General features: G+C 41.0%; 2 protein-coding genes across 6 annotated transcripts in view; one reads left to right on the top strand and one right to left on the bottom strand.

The window, feature by feature from the left end:
* ZFYVE26 (zinc finger FYVE-type containing 26) overlaps positions 1–11,171 on the bottom strand; it is a 71,299-nt gene extending 60,128 nt beyond the window's left edge. The window contains exons 1-4 of the mRNA XM_066388046.1: positions 11,117–11,171; positions 10,345–10,621; positions 7,993–8,071; positions 982–1,071 (exon numbers count right to left, since the gene is read on the bottom strand). Of these exons, the coding sequence (XP_066244143.1) occupies positions 982–1,071; positions 7,993–8,071; positions 10,345–10,538 (363 nt within the window). The 5' untranslated portion in view covers positions 10,539–10,621; positions 11,117–11,171. The remainder of the gene's footprint in view (positions 1–981; positions 1,072–7,992; positions 8,072–10,344; positions 10,622–11,116) is intronic.
* A 1,254-nt stretch (positions 11,172–12,425) lies between these two features.
* Positions 12,426–17,149, top strand: part of RAD51B (RAD51 paralog B) — a 603,012-nt gene continuing 598,288 nt past the window's right edge. For 2 of the 5 annotated variants that reach the window (XM_066388052.1, XM_066388048.1), the window contains exons 1-2: positions 12,434–12,527; positions 16,211–16,332. In XM_066388052.1, the coding sequence (XP_066244149.1) occupies positions 16,249–16,332 (84 nt within the window). In that variant the 5' untranslated portion in view covers positions 12,434–12,527; positions 16,211–16,248. Of the gene's footprint in view, positions 12,528–13,452; positions 13,694–16,210; positions 16,333–17,149 lie in introns of all 5 variants that reach the window. The other 3 variants (XM_066388050.1, XM_066388049.1, XM_066388051.1) reach the window with 3 other exon arrangements.

The following is a 17,149-nucleotide window of genomic DNA, read 5'->3' as shown; positions in this document are numbered from 1 at the left end:
GGAAATATGATGTTATGCACAACTCAGGCATTGAAATTCAATTTTTAAAAGAACATTACATACTAGTTTTTAATCCTTGATCTAAATCCTAGCCATGCTTTGAGGTATAGCCCATTCCTTATCCATCTATAAAAATTTCCCCAATATCTCCAATCCACACAGCTCTCCTTTCTTATTTGGCTTCCAATGTACTCAAAATTAATACAATATGATTTATAATTGTCTCATGTATCTATTAGTCTTTCCTCCATGACTAGACTAAGCCCTTAAAGGCAAGCACCTCGATAGCCTATAATTTTTTTGCAGGGTGGGGGCAGAGGGAGAGAAGGGGGTGCTCTAGCACCATGCCCATGGATGGTGCTCAGGGACGCTTCGTCATTAACTGCCTCCAAGATGATCACAAGACCATGAGTCCTTGACTTAATGTAAGTGAAAGAGCGTACCTCAAATCCTCCTGCTAATATGTCTTTATTAGCTGGTGGCAGGGTGATGAAGAAAGTAAACACCAAGCCTCAGAACACACTTCAGGCACTTAAACATAAAACTAGTTAAGATTTAGCTTGAATCTAGCCTCCGAAGGTTGTTATGAGGATTAACTCTAACTCATCAAGTGTAGTTGTTACAGAGCAGTTATTCAACTAATACTAGTTCCTTCTCCTTTCACATTCCTGACCACATACTGGTGAGAAATTTAAACACCTAGTTTAAATCCAAGTTGTGCATGCTATTTACATGAAACGAAGAACACCCTTTAATCCACAGTTAGACTTAGTACTTCTGGCCAATCCACCTCTAGGAATTCTAAAATCAGTTAAGTTCACCCTAATTCTAAACTCCCCTCAGAGGGGTTTCTATCTAGCCCGGTCCTGCCTGAGAACAGAGTGTAGTCAACCTCTTGGGGGCCTGTCTGCTGGATCCCTGGAAGCTGAACTGGTTGAGTAACTATGGCCCTGGGCAGACGACTCCAGAGCCCTCTCTCACCTTGAGGACGTCCTCTGGAATGTTACCTTGGAGGTCTTCTGACAATAAAAGAAACTCCAGCTTTCTCCGGAAAACAGCTGGGAGTAACTTCTAGAAAAATCGCAAGAAGAAAGCACAGCGATTAGGCAATATTCATTAGTTAACAAATTGTAAGTAAATATTTCTCTCCAGTTACTTTTTTTATTACTGCAAAGAAAATTTTATTTTATTTACCACTAGCCATAAATTTTTGTCATTAGTTTTTACATAAATGATGCTACCTGGTACTATTATCCAAGTGGTATTTATCATTTTTAAAAAGAATGTTTATTGTATTGATTTTTGGAGAGAGAATAGGGAGAGAAGGACAGAGACAAGAACATTGATCTGTTCCTGCATGTGCCCTGGGCGGGGATCAAACCGGCAACCCCTGTTCTTCCGGAGGATGCTCCAATCTGGCCAGTGATCATTTTATATCTAGAATTCACTCTGTATTTACAGAATTTTTTTCTTTTAAAGATTTTCATTTATTTATTTTAGAGAAGGGAGATGTAGAGAGAGGGTGAGAGAAAGAGAGAGAGGAGGAAGGAGGGAGGAGCAGGAAGCATCAACTCCCATGTGTGCCTTGATGAGACAAGTTCAGGGTCTCAAACCGGCGACCTCAGCATTCCAGGACTATGCTTTATCCGCTGAACCACCACAGGTCAGGCAGAATTTTCATGACTTACACAGGTATATCTATCAGTGAAGGTTTAATATTGAGATGCAATCTAGCATTCATAACACAATCTTTTGCAGATAGCAACATAGAAGAGATGTACAGTAGTCTCTTGCCATATTGTGGTTCACTTTTTGTGGTCTCACTGTATCGCAAATTTTTAAATTGTATATATCTAATTTTGTATCGCAGATTTTTCACTATATCATAGGATTTTGCAGTATATAGGTATTTTTATATATTTTTTTAATTATTTTTGCGGTAAAATAAACATTTTCTAGCCTAAAAAATGAAAACAATATGAAAATATTAATTGAAACATATTAAAAGAATATTACTGTATATTCACTGGTGAGCACTCATATAGAATTTTATATGTTGTTAAAATTACGTAGGTTTAAGAGTGTAGAAAGTGTTTAAGAGCATAGGAAGTGTTTATAAGAGTGTGCGGCCCTGGCCGGTTTGCTCAGTGGTAGAGCGTCGGCCTGGCGTGCAGAAGTCCTGGGTTCGATTCTCGGCCAGGGCACACAGGAGAGGCGCCCATCTGCTTCTCCACCCCTCCCCCTCTCCTTCCTCTCTGTCTCTCTCTCCCCCTCCCGCAGCCAAGGCTCCATTGGAGCAAAGATGGCCCGGGCGCTGGAGATGGCTCTTTGGCCTCTGCCCCAGGCGCTAGAGTGGCTCTGGTCGCGGCAGAGCGACCCCCCCCCCCCCCGGAGGGGCAGAGCATCGCCCCCTGGTGGGCAGAGCATCGCCCCTGGTGGGCGTGCCGGGTGGATCCCAGTCGGGCGCATGCGGGAGTCTGTCTGACTGTCTCTCCCCGTTTCCAGCTTCAGAAAAATACAAAAAAAAAAAAAAAAAGAGTGTGGGAAAGGTTAACAACAGTGTTGGAAAGGTTATAAGAGTGCGAGGAGGGTTTATAAAGCCTTAAAATATATATAAATAATAAAATAAATATAAGGTTGCTACTTCGCTGATTTTCGCCTATCGTGGGGAGGGGGGTTCTGGAACCTAGCCCCCATGATAGACAAGGAACCACTGTATTTTAAATCACCTTTTCATTTGAGTCGCCCTATGTAAAATATAAGTAACTTAGCTGGCCTCTAAAGGGGATTTACCATTGCGTGCACAGAAGTGGTTAAAGATTACGATGGTCAGAAACAAATTCTATGTCCACATCCTCCTGTAGTTTCTCTTTTTTTTCTTTACAGAGACAGAGAGAGGGTCAGAGAGAGGGATAGATAGGGACAGACAGACAGGAACGGAGAGAGATAAGAAGCATCAATTATCAGTTTTTCGTTGCGACACCTTAGTTGTTCATTGATTGCTTTCTCATATGTGCCTTGACTGCGGGCCTTCAGCAGACCGAGTAACCCCTTACTTGAGCCAGGGGCCTTGGGTCTAAGCTGGTGAGCATTTTTTATTTTGCTCAAGCCAGATGAGCCCGCACTCAAGCTGGCAACCTCGGGGTCTCGAACCTGGGTCCTCAGTATCCCAGTCCAACGCTCTATCCACTGCGCCACCGCCTGGTCAGGCCTCCTGTAGTTTCTGTACCATTTTGTCTTCCAGCTGCTTCCCTTTACACGCAGGAGGGGCCCCGGTTAGATTAATGTTTCACTTGACTTCTTTGATGTCCTGAGCTTTCTGTAGTTCTTCATTTTTCTTCAATCTGTTCATTATACATTTAGCTGGACTTTCCTGTTTGATCTCTTTGATTCTCTTCATTGCATCGATCATTTTACTCCACAGCTTTTGCTGGTAGTTGACAGGTTCACGTCTACGTTTTCAACTTCAAATGAATTATCCACTGTAAGCTCTTTACTAGCTGCTTTAAGGAGTGCTGTAGTCCACTTAACGTTGTGAGGACTGTACTTCTTTTTCAAGTTATTATGATGCTTGGATTTATAGAACATGAATACCTTGTAATTATTGCCGTGGCTACGGTATACAGGCCCAAAACAGAAACAACACTTTCTACCTCTCTAGTTACTTATTTCTGCTGTTTCTCTAAGAGAACTGTTCAATTCCTAGAAATGATTTGAAATACTTTCCTTTATAAACAAAAATAGCTAAGCTTGAATGCATTCCCTACTTAAATACTAGCATTTAAATCCCACACTGATTAGCTCAAACTCCAAGGTTTGCTTCATTTCATTTGACTTTTTCTGTCACTTGAAGTCTTTCTCCAAGAATCCCTTTCAGTGACCAAATTACCTAATCATGAGTAAGCCTGGGAGGGAATGGACCACATCATCCTCTTTTGCACCAAGTCCTTGAATTTGGTATTCATTATAAGTTGGAAAACAAAAGTAAATGGGACGGATCTAATGTTTATTAAACACTTATAATGTGCCAGGTACTGTGTGCTGTATTTTCACATATTTTGAAAAATCTCATTTAATCTCTAAATCAAACAAACCTGTGGCATAAGTAGATATTTTTAAAAATAATCTTTACTAAAAATGAAATGGTTAGGAAGTACTTTTCAATTACTTCAAGCATGAAAAGGAAAAAGCGATCTCTATGTTAGTGAGACGCACCATCGGAGAAGACCAGAGTATAAAGTAAGAGAAAGCTTTTCTGACTCTTTCAGTCCCTGCTTGTTTCACAATCACTTGCCTTCACCTGGTTCTTAAAACTAAAGTTACAGTCTCCCTTTCTCTAGACACAAATACAAATATATAAAGTCTGGGACCAATCCTGACAAACACAGATTTAAATTAGAAGCACCCATAAATCATGTAGCTGGTTAAAGCTTCTAGAAGCTGGGTTTTATTGAAATGTCCCCTAACTCAAGGCAAGAATGACCTGCAGGATTGTGTGTGTGTGTGTGTGTGTGTGTGAGGGGAGTTCACAACACAAGATCACACTTACTCTATTCATGTGCCATCCATCACTTCAGAGGCTAACATGATCTAGCATGTTGTTGGTCCAAAATCCTACTTCTTCTTTCTTACCACACCCTTCCCTAAGGCACCTATACCATCTGAATGCTTGTGTAATCATGGTGATTGCAAGTTGGTGGAGAAAATTCATGCCAGGAAGCGGAAGGTTAGTGCTTCTACTGAGGACTAAGAGGAGGGAATGGGTAAGATGTCTAGATGTCTAGACAGCAGGCCCTTAATAAAAGAGCAAAGTCTGGTAAAGATTTTAGAACTTTAATCTATAATTCTAATTCATTTATATTTATTTTACTGGTGAAATTATATTATCCATATGCATGGCCCTAAATGACTAACATTTCTAAAACAAGCAAGAACTTGTTCCATGTTTCTCAGCACAGATTTTCTTACTTATGAAAGCAAGGCATGTTCAAAGTAGAAAAATTAGAATATACTAATAGGCAAATGACACCCCCTCTAAAAATCTTCTCACTTAAAAAACTTACATTATTAATACTGTGGTGTAAGTGCATTAGACTATTTTCTTTTTTTCCCCCTTTATTAATTTTTAATGGGGTGACAGTGATTAATTAGGGTACATAGATTCAGAGAAAACATCTCCAGGTTATTTTGACAACTGATTATGTTGTATACCCATCACCCAAAGTCAAATTTAGACCATTTTCTACACATGCCTCTATGCATGCATACCAAATCTACTGTAGTCTAAACTTTTTTTTTTCACATAGGGGAGTATGGACATTTTTTCCATGTCATAGCAAATTCATTTTAATAACAGCATGGTATTTTATAAATACACGAGCATGTGTTGTGGACATGGGCGTTGTTTCCAGTCTTCCTCTATTAGAAGCACAGAAGCAGCGTGGCAGTGAACACTTCTGAGGTTAAATCTTTGCACACATACTCACACCTGTACAGATAGATCACTACAAGATAAAAAGGCAGCAGGCAAACGTGGATGAAGGAAAGGGAAAATGGAACGACTATTTCAACAAATAATTAAAAAGGAAACTTTTGGCAAAAGGTGAGAGACTTGGAAAGGCCAGGCAGCCAGCAAGCCCCTAGAAGATGAAGGCTATTCCAGGATAATGACTGGCCTTGTAGAATTATTCCAAGAATTCACTTGAAATCTTAGCTCTTTATACAGGTCGTTTTAAAATTCTTTGAGGTCCTTGTTTAAAATTTCAAACAGTCCCACAATTGTTCAAATAATCGAGGCACTGGAGCATTATGGACCAAATGATCTTTGGTGTTGGCAAAAACAAGAGCAACTCAGTCTGTGCAGAGGAGTCAGGAAAGTGTAATTCACCGCATGACTTGGTTGAGCAACTGTCCACAAAAGAAGCAACCAATCAGCCATAAAGTAAGCAGATACTCCTTAAGTGGGAAAAATTCACCTGGTTTGCTAAATTCCATGTTTCTACTGGAACCATCCTTAGTAAGAATAAATTTTTTTTTTTCTTTTTCTCTTTGAAGATACTATTAAATATTTTAGCTCAGTTTGCCTCTTTTAAACCTGAAACTATAGCCAACTCTTAATTATCCTGGGGTTTATTTTTCAATTTTGTTTCTCTTTCTTGCCTCTTGTCATTTCTCTTTGTAGACAAATTGGCAAAAGCCTGGATAAGAAATATATTTAGGGCCCTGGCCGGTTGGCTCAGCGGTAGAGCAGTTGGCTCAGCGGTAGAGCGTCGGCCTGGCGTGCGGGGGACCCGGGTTCGATTCCCCGCCAGGGCACATAGGAGAAGCGCCCATTTGCTTCTCCACCCCCACCCCTCCTTCCTCTCTGTCTCTCTCTTCCCCTCCCGCAGCCAAGGCTCCATTGGAGCAAAAATGGCCCGGGGGCTGGGGATGGCTCCTTGGCCTCTGCCCCAGTCGCTAGAGTGGCTCTGGTCGCAACAGAGTGACGCCCCGGAGGGGCAGAGCATCGCCCCCTGGTGGGCAGAGCGTAGCCCCTGGTGGGCGTGCCGGGTGGATCCCGGTCGGGCGCATGCGGGAGTCTGACTGTCTCTCCCCGTTTCCAGCGTAAGAAAAAAAAAAAAAAAGAAATATATTTAGATTAGTAATTTCTGTTACTTTTTGACAGCTCTGTGGAAAGAGTAGGTGTCAAGCACAACTGAAACTAAAGACAAAATTAAGTCTGATGACTGAGAGAAGTAAAAAAAGAAAAGTAACCCTGGCCAGATAGCTCAGGTGGTTAGTGTCATCCCCAAGTACAGAGTTTGCGGGTTTGATCCCAGTCAGGGCACATACAGGAACAGATGTTCCTGTCTAAAAAAAAAAAAAAAAGGTAGGTTAATGATAGACACTTATCAAATAGAATCTATGGTTTCTTACTTTTAAGCCCATGAAGGCTAAAACTAACATTGAAGTGAAAAAAGCAGAGGAATGGGAACTCAAAAGCCAGGTCTTGGTTTCTGCTCTAGTTTTGCCAACTTTATGGGAAGTCATTTCTCTTCTGAGTCAGAAGTTCCTCACTTAAATCTTAAAGTCTCAGATAAGTATCAATTTCTGATAACTATCATATACTTCTTTTTTATTTTTAGGTTCTTTGTATTTACTGATTTTTAGAGAGAGGAGAGAGAGAAAGAAGGAGAGGGGAGGAGCGAGAAGCATCAACTTATAGTAGTTGCTTCTTGTATGTGCCTTGACCGGGCAAGCCCAGGGTTTTGAACTGGCATTCCAGGATGTCACTTGACCCACTGTGTCACTTCAGGTCAGGAAATCACATACTTCTAAAAGGGCTATTTCATGGCAACTTTTCTTTTGAAAAGAAGATCTTCATTACAAGATTTCTTTCAGTATTAATTTGCTCACTTTGTTTCTGTATTTGGTAAATTATCACTCAATTTATGTGAGTTACTAAATTATTAATTAATATGTTTAAATCTACACAATTTCACTGGACTAGTTAAAATAATATCTTTGTAAGAATAAGCAAGTTTCAGTTCATTCCATTCTCCATTACTTGAGAATTATGAGGGTTACACTTTATGCCCCATATTGTCACTCTGACTGAGTTTGGCAAAGGTTGTTTCTGTTCAGGCACAACTCACACAACACTATTTAACAAAATTATATTGTTATACACCTGAAATTAATACAGTATTATTTGTCAACTGTAATAGAAAAATAAAAATAAATAAAAAATTATTAAACAATCCTTCCAAAATACTCCAAAATGATATCACCTCAAATGGTATTACATATTAATGTATGTTAGTGAATTAAAAAATGAATTTAGGTAAGAAGACAGCAATAAAAATTTAAGCCATTCTCATTGTCAATACAGAGAGAGGATATAACAAACCTCAGAATAAAGGAAGTAACAGACAGAAGAGAAATCTCATAACTACTTCCAAGTAGTTCTCAGTCTTGGCCTCAGGAGAAAATTTGAAATAGAAACTTACTTACCTTTTCCCGGGCAAACCATTTTTCCAGTACAAGAAGCCAGATCCAGGCTAATCTTTGAGGGTTGATGTCCTGTCCACATCTGAAAAAAGAAAAAAGAAAAAATTTCTATTGACTCTTTCCCTTTTGTTATCCATAAATTAGATCTCACTGCTCAGCTGATTATAAACCTGAACAGGCGAGATGTTCTAATGAGAAATTTTTGAATGTACATGCCAAATCAATAAAACTAGAACAGGAATGGAGCTAGTAGCTTTGACAAAAAAAGAAAAGGGTCTTAATCCTACCTCCACTTCCCTATCTAGTCTTTATTCTTTATTTCTTTATTTCTTAATGAGAGAGAGAGAGACAAATACAGCCAGAAAGGAAGGGAGAGAGATGAGAAGCATCAACTCATAGTTGCGGCACCTTAGTTGTTCACTGATTGTTTTCTCATATGTGCCTTGCCTGGGGGTATCCAGTGGAGCCAGTGACCCCTTGCTCAAACCAGCAACCACGGGGTCATGTCTATGAGCCTGTGCTCAAACTGGCGACCCTGCACTCAAGCTGGATGAGCCTGTGCTCAAGCCGGTGACCTTGGGGTTTTGAACCTGGGTCCTCAGTGTCCCTAGCCGATGCTCTATCTCCTGTGCCACCAGCTGGTCAGGCTCTAGTCTTTACTATTTTTTGTGATTCTTTTTTTTTTTTTTTTTTGCATTTTTCTGAAGCTGGAAACAGGGAGAGATAGTCAGACAGACTCCCGCATGCGCCCGACCGGGATCCACCCGGCACGCCCACCATGGGGGACGCTCTGCCCACCAGGGGGCGATGCTCTGCCCATCCTGGGCGTCGCCATGTTGCGACCAGAGCCACTCTAGCGCCTGGGGCAGAGGCCACAGAGCCATCCCCAGCGCCCGGGCCATCTTTGCTCCAATGGAGCCTTGGCTGCAGGAGGGGAAGAGAGAGACGGAGAGGAAGGTGCGGCGGAGGGGTGGAGAAGCAAATGGGCGCTTCTCCTATGTGCCCTGGCCGGGAATCGAACCCGGGTCCTCCGCACGCTAGGTCGACGCTCTACCGCTGAGCCAACCGGCCAGGGCTAGTCTTTACTATTTTTTAACAAAATAATACTACACGGAAAGCATACAAGCAAAGCTATCTAAAGTATATTCTTAGAAAGAGAAACTGAATCAAGTAGTCTTAAAGGAAAAATAGGAACTTGATAAAGATTTATTTTTAACTCTATACTATACACCTTTTTTTGAAGTTAGTAATTTAAATTAGACAGTAACAGGCTAGAACCAAAATATAGGGGGAAAAATAAAGGAAGACAAGAGTCACCTAAGTGTCCACTCTATACAGGTGGGCAAAAATAGGTTTACAGTTGTGAGTATGCAAGAGTTTATTCTTGTATTATCTACTATAAGAACAACTGTAAACCTAGTTTTGCCTTTCCTTGTATATCCTAATACATACGGTACTTAAACAATATAACTGCCAAAGGAAAAGTGAAGGAGAGACTAAAGAGTACATTTAATTCCTGTATCACTAATTATTAGCAATGCCAGGAAGAATTATATAAATATATAAAATGTACATAGAGAACAGTAGTTGTCAGAGGGCAAGGAGGGGGTCAAAATACAAAATACAAAGAGGTATTCTTAGGGAGTGAGGGAATTCTTTTGTGGTGATGAAACAGTGGTGTATCTTGATTATAGTGTTTGTTACAAGAATCTACACATGGATAAAATTGCTTCGAACCAACCATATAAAAAGGAGTGCAGATTAAAAAATGGTGAAATTAATAGTCCATTACTTATTAATACTATTATTAATAGTCTTATTATTTAATTGGTAATTAGTAGTAAGTACCAATATTAATTCCCTGATTTTGTACATTGGCTATTACGAGATGTCACAACCAGGGGAAGGCATCAAAAGGATACATTTTGTATTGTTTTTGCACTTCTTATGAGTCTATATTTCAAAATAAAAAGCTTTAAGTGAATTCACTTCCAGTTCTTTGAAGTGAATTCACTTCAATTTCATAAGTAAGAAGAGAGCACGGTTTTTGGAGGCAAAGAAAATACTCTCCAAAACAGTCCCACCATCTACTTTAATGACAATAAACAAGAAATGGTGGTTTTAGGCACAATTTGCTGATCAGGCTTAAACACAGTTCCAAATGATAATTCAAAGCCAATAATGACTAAGTAATAGGCATGTATTATAGAGGTAAATTTTCAGAGCATATGAAAAACACTCTTCCTCTGTTGATTCTTCAGAAGGTAGGTGAGCAAGGCACATTGATCAGAGCCCAATTATTGAACCTTGTGTTTCCCAACATGTGACTGCCTGGCAGGAAGAGCAAGCCCTTACCTCAGCTGATTCGGACACACCACCAGCGCCTGTAGTATATGCTCCACCTTCTGTGGGATATCCCCTTGTGCCTCCTGCAGCTGAGGTACACATGCCTGTGCCAGCTCCCATTCTCCCCTCCGTAGGCACTCACAGAAAAATCCAAAAAGCTCTTCCTGGGAAGCAGTTTCCTCTTTTCCAAATGGATGATTCATTTTCCCAGCACAAAGTGCAGGGAGATAGAAAGAGATGAATTACGCAAAACACATTGTCAATTTTCTCATTTGTGGAGCACCTCCTATAAACAATACACACCAGAGTAAGAAGAAATGGAAGGGGCTGTATTTGGACTAATAGCAACTATCAAGCCGAGTGGGAAAGGCGGGACTTACTTTCCTAATTATGGCTGTAAGGTTGATTTGACACGTTACTATCTTTTTTTTTTTTTTTTTGAGAAGTCCTACCTTTCCCTAAGGGGTGGATCTCATCTCTCCATATTCAATTAATATTTATGGTCGTATTAGCCTGGGGCGCAGAACCATAACTCCACTTTCCTATTCCCTCCTAAACTTCATACCCAGTCTGGCTTCAAATCCCTAGGTGGTTGCCTACTTCAGGATGAGAAATTCAGCAGCAACCTTCCTAGTTTGAGCTCTCCCTTAAGGCAAATGATAGAAGATCCGGAGACGAAGCTGTGCCTGAACTGGAGGGCGGTGGGGGTTGAGGCGCAGGGACGGTCCCTACAGGGGTCTTGCGGAAAGCTCCCGCCTCTTCTGGGGTGCCTTACACTCACCTGCTCCCGGTGCCCAAAGCAGTAGTGCTTCAAGAGCAGCCATGTTTGAATCGAGTCAGGTGACAAATCCCATTCGGTAGTTTGCAGGGAGTATGGGGTGGGGCGGGGCTGACGATTGACAGCGGCCATTCCTATTGGTCAATGGAGGAAAGATGCAAATAAAGCGCCATATTTGTTTGGGTCACGTGACATCACCTCCTGGCACCAGAGAAAGCTAGGAGGCTTGAAAAGAGCAAATCAGTTACCTGGCTAAGAAGCATCCCTCCAAGGCTTTGGTTTTAATTTAGAAATTAAGTTTAATGGGGTGACATCGGTCCATAGGAACACATAGCTTTCAGGTATACATCTCCATAGTATGTGAACTATTCATTGCCGTTGGGTGCCATCACCCCCCCTCCAAGCTTTGACAGCTCTTCTGCTCCACACCTTCAGTTCTGCGTTTGGCGGAGCAGGCGGCAGAAATAGCTCTGTCTCTTGATTTTGTTCTTCCGCTCTCTTTTCTCCCTTGCGTTTGATTTCTGGGTTTACTGAGCTCCAACCAGTGTCAGTACTTTGCCAGGACTTGGTAGGATACCCAGAGCAAGACCTGATTCCTTCTCCACTATTAGTCTATACACTTTGGGCTCTCTTATAATCTCAGAATCCTGCGTTCTGAATTCCCATGTTCTGTTTAACTTTATTAACGCATTTTGATTGGTGTGCTAGCCTTTAGAAGCTGAATATTTGTGGTCCCTGTCCTCAAGGAGCTCACAGTGTAGTGAAGGGTGCAGGTCAATGATTAGGATAAAGTGCGCTAAATTATAAGATAAAAGGATGTACAGGGGAGATAAGAGTAGAGTGAGGAAAGCTTTTTGTCTATATAATAATCTGAAACTGAGGAAGTAACGGTTTGAGCAATTTTATTAGCCTTTCCCAAACTATTTCACCACAGAAGAGTGATGAAAAAAGCAAGCCAAAACAAAAGCGTCTCCCAAAACCTCTCCTGTTATATGTGGATTCTCATCTATTTCCAGACAACTAACATGGTCTCTCTGATCCATTAAGCAATTTTTAAATGTAGTGACAAAAGAAACAAAAGAGAAAACTGCAAGCGGAATTTCCCTTGGCTTCATACATTCCTTGCTGATGTTCTTCCACCGCATTTTGATAATCACTAGATTGAGAAACAGAGATTTACAGTTTTATTGCAGAGTCGGAACTACAATTCCTAGTAAGCAGCGGGTCCGACCTGGGCCTCTGCCTACCTCTGATTGGATATTTCGCCAGGATGACGACCCAACCAGCGCTTCGGTTGTTGCTTTGAGGCGCTTTCCGCGGGGAACTGTGTGCTGGGTGGGGGATACTTTGAAAGTTGGATGCTGCAGACCCGGTACTGGAAAGTTTCGTCTTGGGGCAGTTATGGGGAAGTGAGGTGCGCGCATTATTTTCTGCTCCCTTTCTGGGCCCGTGGTATTGATATTGGGGCAGCGGAGAGTCTTTGGTCGGGTGCTGGGCACGCCCCCTGAAGTTGGAAGGTATCTTAACTAGAACCCTACCGCGGACCTAGGGGCTTCCTAGCTTTCTTTGTAGGGTTGCAAGGAAGCTGCACCTTGTTGAAAATCTTTTTAGGGGATTCTGGGGTAGTGTTTTCGCTTCTTGATGCCCATTCCCCCTTTCACTTCCGGGCAGATTGGGGTCTTGGCAGGGGAGACCGTGATTGCGAGAGTTTAGGTTCTGCCCGCCTTCAGGTGGTATTGCAAGAGAAATAGGTAATAGCGTGGAATCTGGAGTCAGATCCCTGGATTCGAATGCGGACTCCATCATATGCTAGCTGTTAGTTAGCCTGTGAAAGTTTTCAACTAGTTGCCACTGTATTTTTGATCTGTAAAACGAAGTAATAAGGGCTCAATAAATATTAGTAGCGTTACTTTAGAGTTTTCATTGAGTACCTAACGGGAGGGTTTTTCTTTCTTTGCTTGCTGAGGGAGGATTCAGTCTCCAGGGTTGAGTATCTTCCTTCATTCCCATTCACATGAGCGCGTGTACACACATACAGAGCAGGAACTTACAGGCTCTGGTGGAAGAATCAAATTTGCAAGCCATAATAATATGTTAATTATTGGGTAGATATGTACAAAGTGGTGAGAACACTAGAGAAGAAGAGACTAAGTTTGTGTAAAGCTTTGTGGAGGGAAGTCAGGCAGGATGGCTGGAGAACAGGTCAAGTGAGGCAGCATATGAAGTTTCAATGAATGAATTGATCATGGTAATAATTGTTAACCTTGAGCATTATGTGAAGTCTTTAAGCTTGCTTACATTCCGATGGAGGAGATACTTGAATTACCCTTGTTTTACAGGTGAGGAAACTAAGACGAGGAGGTGAAGTAACTTTGCCAGGAAGACCAGGATCTTGGCCTTGCAATCTGATTGATGTAGGAATGAAAAGGAAATGAGGAACCAGTTTATGAAGGATCTTAATCCTAAAAAGTATGGAATCTATCCTGTGGTCTAATGGTTCCACAGGCAGTTTGAAAGGATGAGAGTGACAGCATTGGAGTAACTTTTTAGGAAGCTATCTCTGGCAGGATTATGGCACTGGTATGAGCTTCTCAGGCCAGTTTGGCCCTTCTTCCTGTCTATAGCACATTTAAATACCAATGATAATCCTTATTGTATGACTAGTCATTTTTGTATACATGTCTTCATCTTTTACTGTGAGTTGGCAAAGGGGAGGGCATTTGCTTAAGTGATTCTTGTATCCCAGAGCTTAGCAGAGTGTGTGCTTAAAAAGTGTCTGCAGAAGGAGCAAATGAATGGGAATTTTTTTTTTGTGGGTGAGGCAGAGCGTGACAAGGGACAATTTGCAATACTCCAGGCAAGTGATGGGAGTGGCCCTAATCAAGGCAGAGACAACAGTAAGTCATTGTTAAAGTACAGGTAGTTTGGGGTTTTTAGATCTCCTTTTTGAATGAATTTATCAGTCTAAATGGTGTCAGTGCTCGTAACTACCTTATCTGTGAAGATAGTAGGCCGGGCATGGCCAACATCGGGCCCGTGTAATGAGTTTATGCAGCCCGCGATTAAATTTTTAATATTCTCTGCTACTTTAAAATCTCAGCTACTCAGAAGCGGAAGCATCTTTGATTATTGGAAATCGAGATATTTAAGAAGATAATGATACGTGGAAAAGAGTTCCGTGTGTGACTAATCTAGGGTTAACTTCCAATAATTGGTCAAATGGATTCGCGATACTTCTTTATTTTTTTAAAAAATTCCATTATAAAGATTTACAACTTTTGTACTCATCTGTACTCAGTATGAACTGTTTGACGTTTAGCAGCGATGTGAAACCCACATTCTTTTAGGCGGAGTTTGCCAGTGCGCACCCAAGGTCAAATGATTCCTTATTTTTGTGGTCAAGTGTGCTGAATCAATTGGCATTGTAGCATAGACAATAGCTGCAGTTGATAACTGAAAATGTGTCCAGGCTGTTTGTAAAATAAAATAATTGTTTTTCTTGCAATATAAACCCTTCAAGCTCATTCTATTACTGTAATTAAGTATTGTTTTGATTGATTGTGATACAGTTTGGATATTTATACGGTATGTAATTATATTTTTATTAAAATAATATTGTATATTAAAATTTTTTTCACTCACTTACCTTTATTCATAAACAAATTACATAATAAAATTTTATTCACTTAAACAAATCGTTTTTGTATTTAACATTTTTTAATTTTAATATTTCGTCCAGCCCATGTAAAATGTTTTCTTTCTAATCTGGCCCTGGGGCAAAAACTGTTGGCCATGCCTACACTAGGCAATGACATAGCACATGTCACTTCGTAAACTTCCTACTGGGGAAACAAATCAATACTGACTACTTTTCATTAAGAGAAATGAGAGGGATGGATTCCCTGATTGTGAGAGGTGTGTATGTGTGTGTATGTGTGTGTGTGTGTGTGTGTGTGTGTGAGAGAGAGAGAGAGAGCAAGAGAGAGAAATATTTAATCTTGTACACAGAGAATCAATCTGATTCAAAGAATTTAGATGTTAAATAGAAATTTGGGTCATGGTATTAGAAATTCTATACATTTTATGTATATGTTTTTGTTTCCAAATTTTACTTTTCTGATTAGATTGCGTTATCCCTTGGAACAACGAGGAGTTCCTGTTTTACTCTATCCAGAGGATGTTTTGACGTCCCAGTGAGATGCACAGCCTTTCCTTTGTATACATTATTAAGGGACTCAGTGATTTTCTTCTAGCTCTCTGAAGGCAGTTATTTCAGGAGACTCATTTAGCCCTAGCAAGGTGCAACAGGAGTGAAATTGAATAGTGTGTGGGAATGTGGGCAGCTAGTATAATAAACAATTCAGCTTGTACATGACATCTGGAATAATAAAATCTCATTTGCTTCAGAAGATTTGCTTTGACTCATAGAAAAAGTTAAATATGATTATGGACTTGTAGCAAAGTGTAAATGTAAAGGTTATGAGGATAGACCTCAGAGTCGGACTTCCTGGGTTTGAAATCTGGAATCACCATTTACTTTTTCTAGTGATAACAGAATAGCTATGCTTTCTAGGCTTTTGTTTTCTCATATGCCAATATGGGGTCAATAACCTTCAGGGCTGTTGAGAAGATGAAATATGGTAATTGACGTATAGCAACAGTGCCTGGTAAGTAGAAGCTCAATCAGTGGATTATTGTTACAGTGCAATGAAAGTCAAGACTTTTTAGGAATGTTCTTTTAGAGTAGGCCTCGAAGGTTACTTACACATCCAAATTTTTAAATGCGTTTAGAATCTGATGATGCTTTACAAATGTCAAGTGGTGTCACTACCCCATGTACTAAGCATCAAAGAGAGGTGTGAAATGCATGTTCTTATCTTGTCTTGTTTCTCTGTGTGTGGGCTTGACAAACAGTCGTCTTCCATATTTAAAACATTTAGAAAGGTTTTATAGCCTTCTTTTATTTTTATCAATAATATTTTAAATACTACATTTCATTATGCATATGGAAAAATTTGAAGAGTTTTTTATTCTGTAGAGTGTTTTGGACAGTAGCCACCTATGATCACTTATGCTATTTTCCAATGTTTTTTCAAGGTGATTCTTTCTTACTTTTTTTTCTGGCATCTGGAGTCATGGGCAGCAAGAAACTAAGGCGAGCGGGTTTGTCACAAGAGCTGTGTGACCGTCTGAACAGACATCAGATTGCTACCTGTCAGGTAAAATGTATTTTTTTTTTTTTTAGTGAGAAACTGTAAGTACAAATTAATGTTAAGTATACCATAATAACTTTTTTTTTCTTTTTTTTTTCTTGTATTTTTCTGAAGCTGGAAATGGGGAGAGACAGTCAGACAGACTCCCGCATGCGCCCGACCGGGATCCACCTGGCACGCCCACCAGGGGCGAAGCTCTGCCCACCAGGGGGCGACGCTCTGCCCCTGGGGGGGGGTCGCTCTGCCGCGACCAGAGCCACTCTAGCGCTCGGGGCAGAGGCCAAGGAGCCATCCCCAGCGCCTGGGCCATCCCCGCTCCAATGGAGCCTCGGCTGCGGGAGGGGAAGAGAGAGACAGAGAGGAAGGAGGGGGGGGGTGGAGAAGCAAATGGGCACTTCTCCCATGTGCCCTGGCCGGAATCGAACCTGGGACTTCTACACACCAGGCCGATGCTCTACCGCTGAGCAACCGGCCAGGGCCAATAACTTTTTTTTTAAGATTTTATTTATTCATTTTAGAGAAGGGGGGAGAAAAGAGAGAGAGAGAGAGAGAGAGAAGGGGGGAGGAGCAGGAAGCATCAACTCCCATATGTGCCTTAACTGGGCAAGCCCAGGGTTTCGAACCGGCAACCTCAGCATTCCAAGTCGACGCTTTATCCACTGCGCCACCACAGGTCAGGCCCATAATAACTCTTAAATAAACTTGAAATATGAAAACTTAGGTTTATGGAAAAAAGAATAAATGATGGTGTTTCTCCATAGACTAATTTTAAGTGATAAGCCACTTAAGTTATACTTCCAAATAACATTTCATTTATCCAAGT

This window comes from Saccopteryx leptura, chromosome 6 (genome assembly GCF_036850995.1).
Source record: "Saccopteryx leptura isolate mSacLep1 chromosome 6, mSacLep1_pri_phased_curated, whole genome shotgun sequence".
NCBI classification, from domain to species: Eukaryota; Metazoa; Chordata; class Mammalia; order Chiroptera; family Emballonuridae; genus Saccopteryx; species Saccopteryx leptura.
This window is presented reverse-complemented; position numbering and strand designations above follow the sequence as displayed.